General features: G+C 42.3%; 1 protein-coding gene across 1 annotated transcript in view; it reads left to right on the top strand.

The window, feature by feature from the left end:
* RPN2 (ribophorin II) overlaps positions 1 to 14,472 on the top strand; it is a 55,151-nt gene that overhangs the window by 10,099 nt on the left and 30,580 nt on the right. The window contains exons 3-6 of the mRNA XM_058562740.1: positions 6,809 to 6,904; positions 7,470 to 7,645; positions 11,823 to 11,898; positions 12,856 to 12,990. Of these exons, the coding sequence (XP_058418723.1) occupies positions 6,809 to 6,904; positions 7,470 to 7,645; positions 11,823 to 11,898; positions 12,856 to 12,990 (483 nt within the window). The remainder of the gene's footprint in view (positions 1 to 6,808; positions 6,905 to 7,469; positions 7,646 to 11,822; positions 11,899 to 12,855; positions 12,991 to 14,472) is intronic.

The raw sequence follows: 14,472 nt of genomic DNA, 5'->3' as shown, positions 1-14,472 counted from the left end.
ATGTTGGTGAGGGCTGAAGATGTAGACTGAAGCCATCCAGACAGCAGCAGTGCAGTGCGATTTGGGGTAATTGCATGATTAGGCCAGCTGTGGCTTTCTGTTTATAATACAGATTCTAAAGTCACGCTGCTTGGCTGCCAGATCTTGACTTCACAGCTGAGTGAGCTGTGCAGCTTGTTGAACACCTCAGAATCTTTGTTTTCTCCTCTGTAAGATGGAGATGATAGTAGTACTTAGCTCACAGGTGATATACATAGGATAGTTAGCATGGTGATGGCGTGTGATGAGTATATAATAAGTATTAGGTCTCAGTAGTAGTACTGTTAATATAGAGTAGTGGTTAATGTACATTGGTTAACATTTTATTTTTTCTCAAACTGTCGTTCCCATTGCTTAATGCCTAACGAACAGAGGGTATTCAACAAATATTTGTTGAATGAGTGAATTGTAAACTTCAGCTTAATAGAAATGGAAGCTCTCTACATGTGCTTATTAATCAGAAAATAAATGGGTTAATCACATACTTCATTCTTCTAATCACTTATGATATATGCTGTGGTGATTTGTGGCGTGTGCGTTATAAGTAATGGAAGGAAGGGAATTGTAGGGATGTTTCAGAGCGGTTGGATTTTCTTATTAGAGGTGCACACTAAATAAACCCATTGAGAGAAAGTCTCCATTACTGCCGCTCCCGTGTAGTGGTACGTGTCCTGCTCAGCTGTGTTGGCTTTCAGCTGAGCAGAAGGTACTCCCTCAGCCCTGCTGGGTGCCCTAAATTGGTTGCTGTCACAGATAGATTGTTGGGGGAGATTTTAGTTATTTTGTAACAAGGGATTTTAGCAGTAAAACTGGGAGAAATGGGGTTTAATGAGAATATGAGAATAGAAAGCAGCTCTGGGAGCAACAGAGTGGGGAATGAGAGTTGATTTTAGGTGGTATGAAGAGTAAACGTCTTTGATTTTGATAGTCAGGTACTGTATATATATATTTAAAACCATAAGCACATGAGAATGGCAATTTTATAGATATTATTGCTTAGCTTTTTATGAGACTTAAGAACAATGGGGGTTGTTTTGTGTTCATTTTAATGAAATATTAAGTAAATGGGATCCATACTGTGGCAAAAATTGTGATGGTAGTATTGAAATGACTGAAATCAGGAAACATTAGACAGTGTTCACAGGTTGTCAGTCAATCCAGCATTTTCCCTATCTGTAAACTGGGGATAATAATACCTACCTTATAGGGTTGTTGGGAGGATTAAATGAAATAATAAGTGTATTCTGGCCCATGGTGAGTGCATATAAAGGTATATCTGTTTCCATTCAACAAGTACTGAGTGTCAGCCACTCAGCTAGTTGTTGGGGATAGCAGAGAATCAGATATTCCTTCAGGCAGTAATCATTTATGGAACATTGGTATGTGCCAGGCATTGTGCTAAGTGCAGAGAAGACAGCAGAGCCCCTTACCTATCTGAGAGACAGGTACCATAGTAGTGAGACCAGGTGCTGAGTATAGAGACACATGCAGTGTGTGGAAAGTACCATGGAAGTCCAGCAGAGGGAGCAGGTCACTCACCCTGTCTGCCGAGAAAACTTATATAAGCCCCAAACTGGTACAGGGGGAGTTGCCGTCTGTGCTGGCTGCTGCATGAATCGTTCCATCATTCAACAGATATTTAGTGAGTTTCTGCCATGTGCTAGCACTGAGGATTTAGTGTTGAGTTGAACAGAAAAGAGAGCCTCTGCCCCCTTGGAATGTATACTCTAATAATGCAGATAGGCATTAACATGTAATCAAATATATACATGTATATTTGTAACAATGGTAAGTTTTATGAGGGTTAGATATGTGGTGTTATAAGTAGAGGACTTCGGCAGGTGTAAAATAGGGGCCTTTGACTTGGTCAGGGAAGGCTTTCCCAAGGAAATTTCTAAACTTAAATCTCACTCTGTCCCCCTAAATTATAGTTCCTTGAGGGCAGGAACTTTGTTCATTCTATTCTGTGTATCTCCAGTACCTAGAATAGCAGGGGGCATGTGGTAGGCACTCAATAGCTGTTTATTAAATGAAGGAAGGTATGACTGATCTGAATTCTAAAGGGAAAGTAACTGGGAGATGGGGAAGGAAGGGAATTCATGCAGAGGGAATAGCGTGTGCAAAGGACCCGTGCAGGTAGGGAGCTGGTTACATTTGAGAGACTGAAAGGAGGCAGTGTGTCAAACAGAGAATGGGAGAGAGAGGAAGGGGGGCCAAGCCTCTGTGCCTTGGCGCCCACAGAAAAGATTTCGCTCCTTCTCTAAAGAGCAGTTGATTTTATGCAGCAAGTATCAGGATCCAATTTTCGTTTTGGAAAGAGTTCTCTCCTGCTTTGTGGAGGACAGACGTTGGCAAGGGGATACGGGCCGAGATTGAATGCAGAAGGGGGAAAGGATGACACCCGGACTTCCGACTTTGGCTGCATGGATGGATGGTTGGGTTATTTCATAAGATAGGAACACAGGAAGAGAATTAGATTTGTGCAGGAAAGATCATGACTTTGGTCTTAAACATGTTGAGCTTGAAATGTCTTTGAGTCATGTAAATGTCCATTGAGAGAACTCAGCTGGGGGTACAAATCTGAGAGTTACGTGCATAAAGATTCTGGATGAAGCCATGGGCATGACTGAGATAGCCTAGGGAGAGAGAGAGGATGGATGAGAAGTGGGTCTAGGAGTTGAAAAACTCCAGTGTTGAATGGTCAGGCAGAAGAGGATGAGATTGAGGAGCAGCCAAGAAGTAGGAAGAGATCCAGGAGAGTGCAGGGGAATCCTGGAAATGAAGGGAAGCAGATGTTTCAGAATGAGGAAGTGATCAGTTCTGTCCATTGTTGAGGGAATGAGCACTGGAAAATGTCCTTTGGGTTTAACAATTTGGAGGTTGCTGGTGGGAAGAGAGAGAAGGTAGCAACTGGAGGGGAGAGAAGGATCAAGAAAAGTTTTATTTTAAAATAAGTCTAGGGCCAGCCCCGTGGCTTAGTGGTTAAGTGCGTGCGCTCTGCTGCTGGTGGCCTGGGTTCGGATCCCGGGCGTGCACCGATGCACCACTTCTCTGGCCATGCTGAGGCCGCGTCCCACATATAGCAACTAGAAGGATGTGCAGCTATGACATACAACTATCTACTGGGGCTTTGGGGGAAAAAAATAAAAATAAAATAAGTCTAGAGTTTTGTTAATACATTAGGATTTACCAGTTGTTGAGAGGGAGATGTTGAGTTGACAAGAGGAATGGGCTTTCAGATGGAGAAAAAAACCCATGTGAAGCCTGGAGGCTTAAAAGTGCTTGTTTATTTTGGGGAGCAGTGAGTCGGTTGTCCAGGGTGGCTGGAGCAGAGGTGTGGGGAAGTGTGGTGAGACATGCACATGAAAAAAGTGGGTCTGGTTACAAAGGACCTGGTGTGGGGCTCTCGCCAGAGTGTGCCCTGATAGCATGTTACAGTAACAGAGTCTGGCAAGATTACAGTGTAGTCTGAGAGGAGACAGGAGTAGTTGGGAGCAGTTGATGGAGGAAATAAGGGAGAGGAAAGGGCAGCTGAGAGAGATTTACTGTCTTTTCTTGGTTCCTGATTTGGTTCAGCAAGTTGTAGGGAAGAATGGGTAGAGGAAAGCACTGATATTCTCTACTCTGGAGGATGTTTAGATAACTGGAGTATTAACACAGGGCACACAGAAAGTTGGAAGGGAGCAGATAGGGAATGGACTTTGAGGGGGTGATTTTCAGCCTTCAATTGGGAAGATGAGCCTGGAACGTGGGAGGGCAGCTGGAATGGGGGAGTTACAAATCCCCCAAAAGTGGCCGACTGGAGCTTCATCACTGGGTGGGCTTAGTGGGAGTCCAGAGCATGTTTTAAGAGGTCTCTGCCCTCTTCTGCTGCTCTTAAAGCTGTGCTGTCAACGTGGTGAGCTTTGAAACCACTGACCGCTGGTACCGTTTACCTTGCTTTCTGCAAAGAATTAGAGTAGACATGCTGCTGGCTTTACTCTAGAACAGATCATTTTCAGTGGTCCCTTGAGAGCGGGAGATTGTATAGCTCAGACCCTGGAGCAGGCTGCCTGGGTTTGATTCCAGCTCCTCTATTAAGAGCTGAGTGACCTCGGACCAGTTACTTTGCCTCTCTAATGCCTCCGTTTTCTTGTCTGTAAACTTAAGATAATAGGAGGACCTAATGATAGGTCCTATACATTAGGTCCTCTTATTAAATGAGAAATTCACATAAAGCACTTAGAACAGTGCTTGACACATTTTAAGTGCTCAAAAAGTCGTAGCAATGACTGTAATCATTGTTTGGTGCCTTGGGTGCTGTCATTCCATTGTTAAAGCACCAGATGGCGACAAAGCACCTGTTTTAAGCTTACGTTCTACTGAAAGGACTGCTTGAAGAGATTGTTTTCAGTCTTCAGATCCCTAATTTGTGAGACACTTGATATCAGCCCAACTTCATGGGAGGAGAGTAAGACTGGAGATTGAATTCTATTATGTAATCAATGATTCTGCCAATCATGCCTACATAAAAAACCCCCAGTAAACACTCTGGACACTGGGGCTTAGTTGAGATTCCCGGCAGGTGATACATATTGAAGTGCCGGGGGGTAATGCATCCTGAGGACACAAAAGCATCACATTTGGAAACTCCCAGACATCACTTGATGGGTTTCTTCTTGGGTTGATTCTGACTTGTATCATTTATATTAAAACTATGAACTTAAGTATAGCACTTACTGAGTTATTTGAATTGTTCTAGTAAATTATCAAACCTGAAGTCATAGCAGGAACACCCAAATTTGTAGCCAGTTTGTCATAAGTGCAGGTGAAGTATTTTGTTTCTTTCCTTTCTCTCTTTCAAACTTCTGGTTGAAACTCATTTGTTTTAGACTCTTATTTAAATTTTATTCATAAAATTTTTTTAAAAAGCGTTTTGGTTGAAGTAGCACACACACACAATAAAATATCAGATGATACAGAATAGTGAAAAGCAACAGTCCATCTCATGGCTTACCTTGTCCTACTCCCTGTCCTACTCCCCAGAAGCGCTCACTTTTAACTGTTTTTGTTACCATTTAATTTTGAATTTTATGTTACCTCAACCAAAATATTTAGTGATATAACTATTAAATAATATTTCTTGTAGTTTGATATAGTAGAAATAGCATGGGTTTTATTATGGGCTTACTCTGTGCAGGCACCGAGATGGGCATTCGTCAAAGTCTCTGCTCTCAGGTAACTAGTCACTGCGGGAGGTAGTTACAGTGTGGGAAGTGCTTTGGGGGAGCACTCAGGAGAGAGGGCACCTGGCTTATCTTAGGATGAATGTCAGTTAAGGCTTTCTGGAGGAGGTGACATTTGAGCAGAGATGATGAGAGGACCTGGTTTGGCAGACAAGAAGGACAAGAGAAAGGTGCTCCTGGCGGGGGGAGTTACAAGGTCAAAAACCTAAATGGCGAGAGCATTGTGTCTGGGGAGCTGCGGCGGGCCGGAGGGTAAGGTTTTGGAGTTGGGGGTGTGGTGATGAAGCGGGCACAGAGAGTGAGCATGATTCGTGAGGACATTTTATGCTGTATCGGAAACTTTGGATCTTTTTTTTTTTTTTTTTGTGAGAAAGATCAGCCCTGAGCTAACATCTGTGCTAATCCTCCTCTTTTTTTTTTTTTTTTTTTTGCTGAGGAAGACCAGCTCTGAGCTAACATCTATTGCCAGTCCTCCTCATTTTTTCCCCAAAGCCCCAGTAGATAGTTGTGTGTCATAGTTGCACATCCTTCTAGTTGCTGTATGTGGGACGTGGCCTCAGCATGGCCGGAGAAGTGGTGCGTCGGTGCGCACCCAGGATCCGAACCCAGGCCGCCGGTATTAGAGTGTGCACACTTAACTGCTAAGCCACGGGGCCGGCCCCAAAACTTTGGATCTTATTCTGAGAATAATAAGGAGCCACCCAAGGGTTTTATTAGCAGAGTAAGATGGTTACATTTGTATTTTGTAAAGATCACTCTTGAAGCATTATACAGAATGGATTGCATGGCTTGAGACCACTTAGCAGATGATTGTAACAATCTGGGTGAGAAATGGCAAGGACCTGAAATCAGGCAATGAGGGAAGCCAGAGGGCGGGGATTGGGTTTGAGAAACGAAAAGGAGATAGACTCTGTTGGCTTGGAGGGTAAGGGAAAAGTTGAGAATGATTCCCAGGTTTCTGCTCTAGGTAGTTGGGTACATGGTGATGCCGTACATGAGCTGGAAAGTCCAGATGAAGAAATAGAAGGTTTCAAGCTCATTTTAGGTGTGTTGAACCTGACTTAGCTTTGGAGACATCTAAGTGGAGACCCAGTACAGTTAGAATCAGAGAAGACACTGCCACTTACTAGCTTTGTCACCTTCATCAGGTTACTTACCAATTCCAAGCCTCAGTTTCTTTTTCTGTTAAATGGGATTGGTAATAGCTACCACAGGGGTCCTTATGTTCATAAAAGGAAGAGCATCATAAACACCCAGCACAGGTTATGGCCAGAGCAGGTGATGAGTGACAGTGGTTTCTTTCCTTCCTTTCTACGGTTCAGAAGGACTAGAGTGCCTTCAGGTTTGTTGCTCCTTCTGTGAAGTCAGCAATTTTGGGAAATATAGTGTCTTATGGAAACTAACTGCATAAAAAATGAAATCTTGTGTAGCTCATACTTCAAGCCATCATAGATTGCTTAGAATTTTGTCATCTAAAAAACACATATGCTTTTCCCAATCACTGCACGTATCACCACTTATCATTGACTTTTCCCCCTATTTAGAAAGCGTGCGCCTTCATTAAATCAAACCTTGATCCCAGCAACGTGGATTCCCTTTTCTACGCCGCCCAGTCCAGCCAGGCCCTCTCAGGGTGTGAGGTGAGTCCAGCTTCCTGCTTCTATATTTACTTTAAACTGCAAAGTGTATTTTTCAAGAGGGAGGGTCATGTCAGATTATTATTTTTTATCATTGAGAATCCATTAGTGTGGGTGGGAATTCCATTCTTGTGGGTTTTTTTTCCCTTAAGGAAGTGAAGTTTATTTATTTTTCCCCTGAGTTTTCACTTTTCATGGATTTTAAATAACTTTTTCCTGCAGTTGCCTCTCTTCTGGGAAGCCTTGATTCTTCTTTCCATTTCTTTTTAACATTTAAACACGTTCACAGTAAAGTAGGAATGTCCCCAAACCAGATTCTAGAAATCCATTTTATTGAACATAGGAGAACCATGTAAGTGGACAAGTGACTTGCTGGAATCTCTCCTAAAGTGTTGTGCTAAGGTTTTACAAAGATTTAATTCTGGTGTCTGGGGAATTGAGGGGGCGTGATCATGTGCTAGACAGGTGGTGTCACTTTGGCAGTTGCCCTGCGTGCCATCTTTGGTATGCCTGCTTACACATTGCCAGCACCTGTTCTAAAACTCTGTGTCTGCCAATCCTTTCTTAGATCTCTATTTCAAATGAGACCAAAGATCTGCTTCTGGCAGCTGTCAGCGAAGACTCCTCTGTTACCCAGATCTACCACGCAGTTGCAGCCCTGAGTGGCTTTGGCCTTCCCTTGGCTTCCCAAGAAGCACTTGGTGCCCTTACTGCTCGCCTCGGCAAGGAAGAGACTGTGCTGGCGTAAGTCATCATATCAAGCACCTCTCAGGCTTGATTTTTGTCAGATATTATCCTGAGAGGGTTCATTCTCGGTTCAGCAAATATTTTCTGGACACCTAGTATTTGCCAGGTGCTGTGCTAGGCGCTGCAGACATACTATTGAACTAAGGCGGGTAAGGTCCCTGTCCTCATGGGGCTCACCCAGACTTCCCCAGGCTGCTCAGGCAGAAGGCAAATACTGAGTCAGAGCATAAACACACTGTCGCATAGACACAGAATTGCCTTTTGAGGTTAGAGGCGGAGCAAAGGTAGGAGATAACTGAGCAGGGGTTAGGCCAGTGAGCCGTGTGCTTGTCTCTTGTTGAGGCTTGGCCAGGGCACGGTGAGATGTGGCAGTGGAGGCTCTGCACTGCAGGAGGGCTTATGGGATCCCTTGAAGTGTGAGAGAGACCACCTGGTGGGAGAAGAGGGTGCTCAGAGCAGGGAGTATTCTAGGAATCAGATTCTACTACTCTGCAAGAGGCTCAGGTGAAGGAGAAGTACCTTACAGGAAAGGAACTCTGAGCAACTTCCCTGTTTATTATAAATTTAAATGTTGTAACTGACTTAAGGATGTTCACTAAACTTCAGAGTGATAGTATATGTAGTTTTATTCTTTAACACTGAAACTCCTCGTTAGAACAGTATACGAGTTTTTTTGTTTTCTATGTCGCCCATTTAATTGCAACCCTGAAAGAATGGAGCACGTGGACTCCTGTTAATTGTTTAGCAAGAGGTTGGTGACACCAATTCCATATTGCAGAACAGTTCAGTTGTTTCCCAGGTGGTGTTTTTTTTTTTTTTTTGCTAAGAACCAAAATGTTTCTAAACTTGAAGCTTTGTTACGGGCAGGGCTCACAGTCAGTTGACGTTCTCTCTCTCTGTCCCTTTCATACCTGCTCATATTCACAGGGTCAGTAACCAGTGACTTTGGGGCTGATGCTTTTCCCAGGGCTGATGTTTGTACACACCGTGCCCAGTGCTTGGCCCCGTGGTCCTCTGGTTTCAGTTCACACTATTGTGATCTCTTTTCATCATCCCTTGTGGAATGCCTCCCCAATCTCCACCATCTCGTGGCATGATGTCACTGTCAATGCCTCACTCTGATGCCACCTTCCACAGAAGTCTGTCTATTTCCTTCCGAGCAAAAAGGAAAAGCTCCCTCCTCAAAACCCCAGAACAGGAAAAAGTACAAGGAAGGTACATCCGTTTTGGAGTCAGTTAGACTTGGGTTTGAACACCAGCTCTGTTCCTTCCTTGCTGTGTAACTTTGGGCAAGTTCCTAACGTCTCTGAGCCTCATCTGTAAAATGAGACCAGTCATCCTTACATTATAGAACAAATGTCAGGATTAAATGAGATGATACATGTGAAGAGCCCAGTGTAATGCCTGGTTCTTAGTGGGCATGCAACAAGTGGAGTTCCTTCTCCTCTAGAGCACTTCCTTCTGAGGTCCCCTTCTCGGGGAGCTGGTTGCTTCCTTGGTTGTATTGTAGTTATTTCTGTATTAGATTGTAAGCTTCTTTATTTGCAGTGCTCGTAGAGCCTGGCACATGGTAGGTACCCCACAAAGAGTTAATAAAGGCTGAAACTAGACTTTTGTGTTTCTTTTCTCTTGTAGAAAGCTTACAGGTAAGTACACAGAGCACATGCTTGGGATCAGATAGAACTGTGTTCAAATCCAGACTCTTCTACTTTAATACCTCTGTGACCATGAGCATGCTGTTTAACTACCCTAAACCTCAGCGTTTTCATATGTAAAACAGGGAGAGTGATATCTGTCTCATAGGGTTATTGTGAAGATCAAACTGGCAGGATGCCTTATGTCATGTTACTACTAATTTGCCCTATTTAAGGAAATGTGATTATAAATTAGGACTCTTCTAAATGGGCCTTCTACGTTTAAGTTGACTTATTCTAGGAAGTATGTTCATAAACTTGTCTAGAATAGAAAAGAAATATTTGTAGGTTTGATGAACCATTTGAAAAGATGTAATTGTGGTCTCTCATAACCCAATTTCTTTGAATCATCTGCTGTGTATTAGCAAGACAGGATCTGCTTTCTTAGTGTTTGAATATAGTACTCCAAAGGGAAAGAAATTGCTGACTGGGGAATACATAACTAAAGCTAGTGAGAAAACTTTTCAAAAGCTAAGTGGATTAATTTCATTCTAAAAACTTCTGAAGTTGTTACCAGCATGACTCTCACTCGTTCCAAAGAAGAGAAAAGTGATATCTTAATTGAAAAGTTCTTCCTAGGCTATCTGAGCAGGCTTCTCTGGGCTCAGCTTTATCATGGGCAGATGTGGGATTTGTATCTTGTTTAGAAATTCAGGTTTCATTTTCTCAAGTGCATTATAACAAAAGGCATCCCATAGGAGTCGTCTAAGACTCTGGGTCTTCTCCGTGAATTGTGACTCCTCTGTTTTCCAGTTTGTCATCCTAATGGAATTAGTTTTCCATGGAGGGAATCTAAATTGTTATGATCTCAATGAAAGCAGACAAGTTCTTGCTCTACATGCCACGACACATTGAACTGATGAATGGTGGTTTTACACAAGGGTCCAGTCGTCTCTGGGGAACTAGGAAACCATTCTGGGGTTGAGCGGTAGTCTATTTTACCACCAGGGGGCCTCAGCTTTCTCCATTTGACCCAGAAAAACACATTTATATTTTCCAAGTTATCTGCATTAAAAGAATAGAATCTAATAAAAACTTGTATATGCACATACCTAGCACATTCCACCTTAAAAAGTTTATTTCACAGAAATACACTCATAAATGGGTAAAAATATATGAATAAGCCATAAAAAAAAATGAAGTACTGAATACATTCTACAATATGGTTGAGCCTTAAAAACATTATGCTAAGTGAAAGAAAGCAGACACAAAAGGTTGCGAATTATATGATTCCATTTATATGAAATATCCAGAATCGGTAAATCCATAGACAGAGAATGCAGATTGGTGGTTGCCAGGGGCTGCTGGGAGGGGGAAGTGGGAAGAAACTGCTTAATGGGTATGGGGTTTCATTTTGGACTTATGGAAATGTTTTGGAACTAGATAGAGGTGATGACTGCACAACATTGAGAAATATACTAAATGCCACTGAATTGTTCACTTTGAAATGGTTAGTTTTGTTATGTGAATTTCATTTCAATAAATTAAAAATACGTGTGTGTGTATATATGTGTGTATATATATATAGGAGTAAGGGTTATCAGTTACAGCACTGTATGACCTAGTAAAACAAATGTTTATCAATTGGAGATTGAGTAAATGATGGTGATGAAGTGCATTTTTATGTACTCATATGGAAACATGTATCAATATATTAAGTTAAAAATAAATTGGAAAACAGTTATGTTTTAGGGATGAGCGTTACTGGAATTTTAACTTCTTTAGTAATGTATTGAATTTTTGACAAATATGTACTTTATTATCAGAAATAAATGGTAGGAAAAGGAAAAGAGAATAGACTTTAGTTTTGGAACCGAATCTTTTATTCCTTTCATCTTATTTTATGCCTGAAGGATGAATGGTTTTCAGGTCTCCTAGCAGAATGGTGATGGCACGAACATCAGCCATTCAACACGTGTTTACCAAATGCCTCCTGTTCCTATTGCGTTAATCTGGTTGCAGAAAAGTTGCTCCACATTATAACCAATAATCTACAAATGTAGATCCCACAATATTTCTGTAACCTTGGAGTACCAACTTCTGCCTAGCACAGTGCCTCATACAGCATAGGCAGTGCCAAATGCACTTTGGTTGAACTGAATCCTGTTCTCCCTATGAGTGTAGCTGTTATACACCCAGTTAAGTCTCAGTCTCAGGGTTCTCTGTGTGAAACCGTAGGAGCAAAGCCGATTTTCAGAGGGGGGTGAACCGGTGCTCCCTCTCTTCTCTGTGCCCATAGTCCTTACCGTAAGTTCTGTTGCCCGGATTGCCTTTTCTCTAGCTGTCATGATCTTTATAATGTCGTGGGATTTGTTACGTCTTTCCCAACTAGATGTTAAATAAGCTCCTTAAAGACTGAGACTACCTTATACTTCTAAGGAACAAGAGTGGGATACTTGTGTAGGTGTCCTGATGCTGGAAAGGGTAAGTAGATGAAAGGAGACTTGCCGTTCATTGGGGCTCTACTCTTTACCTTCCAGAACGATCCAGGCTCTGCAGACGGCGTCCCACCTGTCCCAGCAGGCTGACCTGAGGAGCATCGTGGAAGAGATTGAGGTGTGAATTTATTTTGCCAAATGCCCAGCTCCAGTCTTTGAAACCCTATAGAAGAGTCTTGCAGATAGACATACATAATTTGTTTGGGCCAGTCACATTTCTTTTCATGTCCTTGGCATACTTATGTTCTTCGTATCAGAGCAATATGTCCTAGGGAATATTTGTTAGGCTAGTATAGTTACACCATCAATTAGGCAACAAACTACTTTTCCAGCCTTTTGTAGGTATAGTCTCATAGTCCACAGATTTTATAGCCTAACAAACCTGAAATTCAAATATTTTTTTCTGCCACTTGCTACTTTGTGATCTCGGGCAAATTATTTAATCTCTGAGCCTCAATTTCCTTATATGGTGGTTGTAGGAACAAGTGAGGTTCTAAAGTACCTAGTACATAATAGGTTTCATCAAATAGCACTGTGGTTTTTATCATTACTCTGTCCTTTCCTTTGCCCAGGACCTCCTGCTGCTCAGAGATTACTCTCATGGACTGCGTGGCAGTGATGACAGGCAGTCCTGACAGTGTCATCACTGGATGCCCCACAGGCACACTAGCTGCCTCAGGTTACCCAAGAGAGCAGTATGTCTCTCTTCATCCTTTAGAGCATTGAATAGGAAGCGGAAATGCTGTGCTCCATAGGTTGTATCCAGATGGATGGCCATGGAATCCATCTGTGTAACGATGCTTCCTGGGTGCACTGCAGCCTGGACCCCTGCGCTTGCGCTTGAGTACAAGGGATCAGGGCAGGAGCACTCCCAGAGCTGCAGAAGATACTGTTTTCTTCAAATGCCTGTATGGTAGCCTAAGCACCTCTTTTGAGAAAGTACTAAGTGACTGAAGCGGTCTCCAGGTTTAGAGTGCGATTTCTCAAAACTGTGTCTGCGCTAGGGTGACAGTGGTTTTGCATCTCATTTCTCTTAACACTTGACTTCCAACGTGCTTCTGTTTTATTACGACAGGACCTTGTTGCTCGCCTGGATGAACTGGGAGGTGTGTATCTCCAGTTTGAAGAAGGACTGGAAACAACAGCGTTATTTGTAGCTGCCACCTACAAGCTCATGGACCATGTGGGGACTGAGCCATCCATTAAGGAGGTGCTTGTCTAACAGTTCTCAGGCAGGAAACCCACAGTGGTTGTTGACTTTATCTGCTAAGAATAGCTCTTTTCAGAGAGGGCTGTTCAGTTAGCCTTGGGGTGTAGTCACTCGGTGTCTTGGGTTAGGCGCTGAGAATGAGAAATAGAAGAATGTAAGGCCTGTCCTCGAGAAACTGGTTGTCAGTGGGATAGACATGTAAATCAGTTGTTACACTTGCTTTAAATGGAGTGTGGACACGTCATGAGGTGGTGGCAAGGCCAAGTGTGTTATTCTTCTTTCCCTCCCTTTTCTTCCTGATACTTCTTACTGCTTGCTGTCTCGTTGCTTTCCACATTGGTGGCCCATGCAAATCCCCTTTCTCCTGCGAAGGGCCCTGTACTGCGAAGGGCCCTGCCCGTTCTCCCTTCCCCCTCGTCCTCTGCAGTGGCTAAATCTTAGCTAATCTTTGCTGATTGACATAGTTCACTGAGAGGTGTGTGTCTGCCGACATCCGCCAAGAGTTAATTCTTTTTTTCTTCTTTTATGTCAAGAGGAGCTCATTAACCTGAAAGAACCTTTAGTTGGAATGTGTGTGGGAAGTCTTTTTGAGTAGGACCCTCTTTGTACCCCTTGTCTGTGAGAAGGTTACCAACCCTTGATCTAAAGGACTTAAAATACAAGCTGCTGTTGTTTAAATTTTAGGAGGAGAGATTTGGGTTCCAAGTTAGAAATTTCATTTCTTTTATGCATTATGAGTTCTGTACTGAGTTCCTTCAAATAAACAGTAAATAATTATCTGTCTTGGATAATGTGAATTAATTTCATAGTTTCTCCAGAGGATACGATCTAATAGTGTATTCCTTTATTGGCATTCTTACGTTGTCTTTCCCTTCATCCTAAGTGTAGGTGGTCTAGAGATACCACATTCTTTTAGTTCTTTCATGGGTGAAAGTGCAGGGATATGGGTCTTATGGTACAAATCATTTAGGAAGTCTCCTATACACAGTACGGTAGATGAATTGACAATATTCTACTTACACAACTTAAACTTTTTCTTGCTTTATTCCCAAGCTGCTACTAACCAGGTATTTTTGAGTATTTTGAGTACTTTTGTATTTTGAGTATTTGAGTATTTTTGAGTATTTTGAGAGTAATTTTGCTGTCACTGCTTTTGACATAACCATTTTGGTGAACAGCCACCCATTTTAACATGTCAACAGCCTAGTGATGGCAAAATGTAATTGGTACAATTAAAGAAAATTATTTCATGTCAACTGTGAATAACACTGTCGGGAACAAGGGAGCTCTTTTGTTAGATGGTCGGTTTTAAAAAACAAAACTGATTGAAGTGGAAAATGTTTCCTCTTAAGCAAACAACCTCCAGGATTTTAATAATGCCTTTTAGGTTCCACTTTTTAAAAAAATTGCTTTCAGTTTTCTCCTCTAAGCAGCCCATTAATTCTTAATGGAGAGTTATTATAGTTTCTTTCTAATGTACAT

The sequence above is a fragment of the Diceros bicornis genome, chromosome 19, assembly GCF_020826845.1.
Source record: "Diceros bicornis minor isolate mBicDic1 chromosome 19, mDicBic1.mat.cur, whole genome shotgun sequence".
Taxonomy (NCBI): Eukaryota; Metazoa; Chordata; class Mammalia; order Perissodactyla; family Rhinocerotidae; genus Diceros; species Diceros bicornis.
Note: the sequence above shows the minus strand (reverse complement) of the source record. Positions and strands in the feature narration are given on the sequence as shown.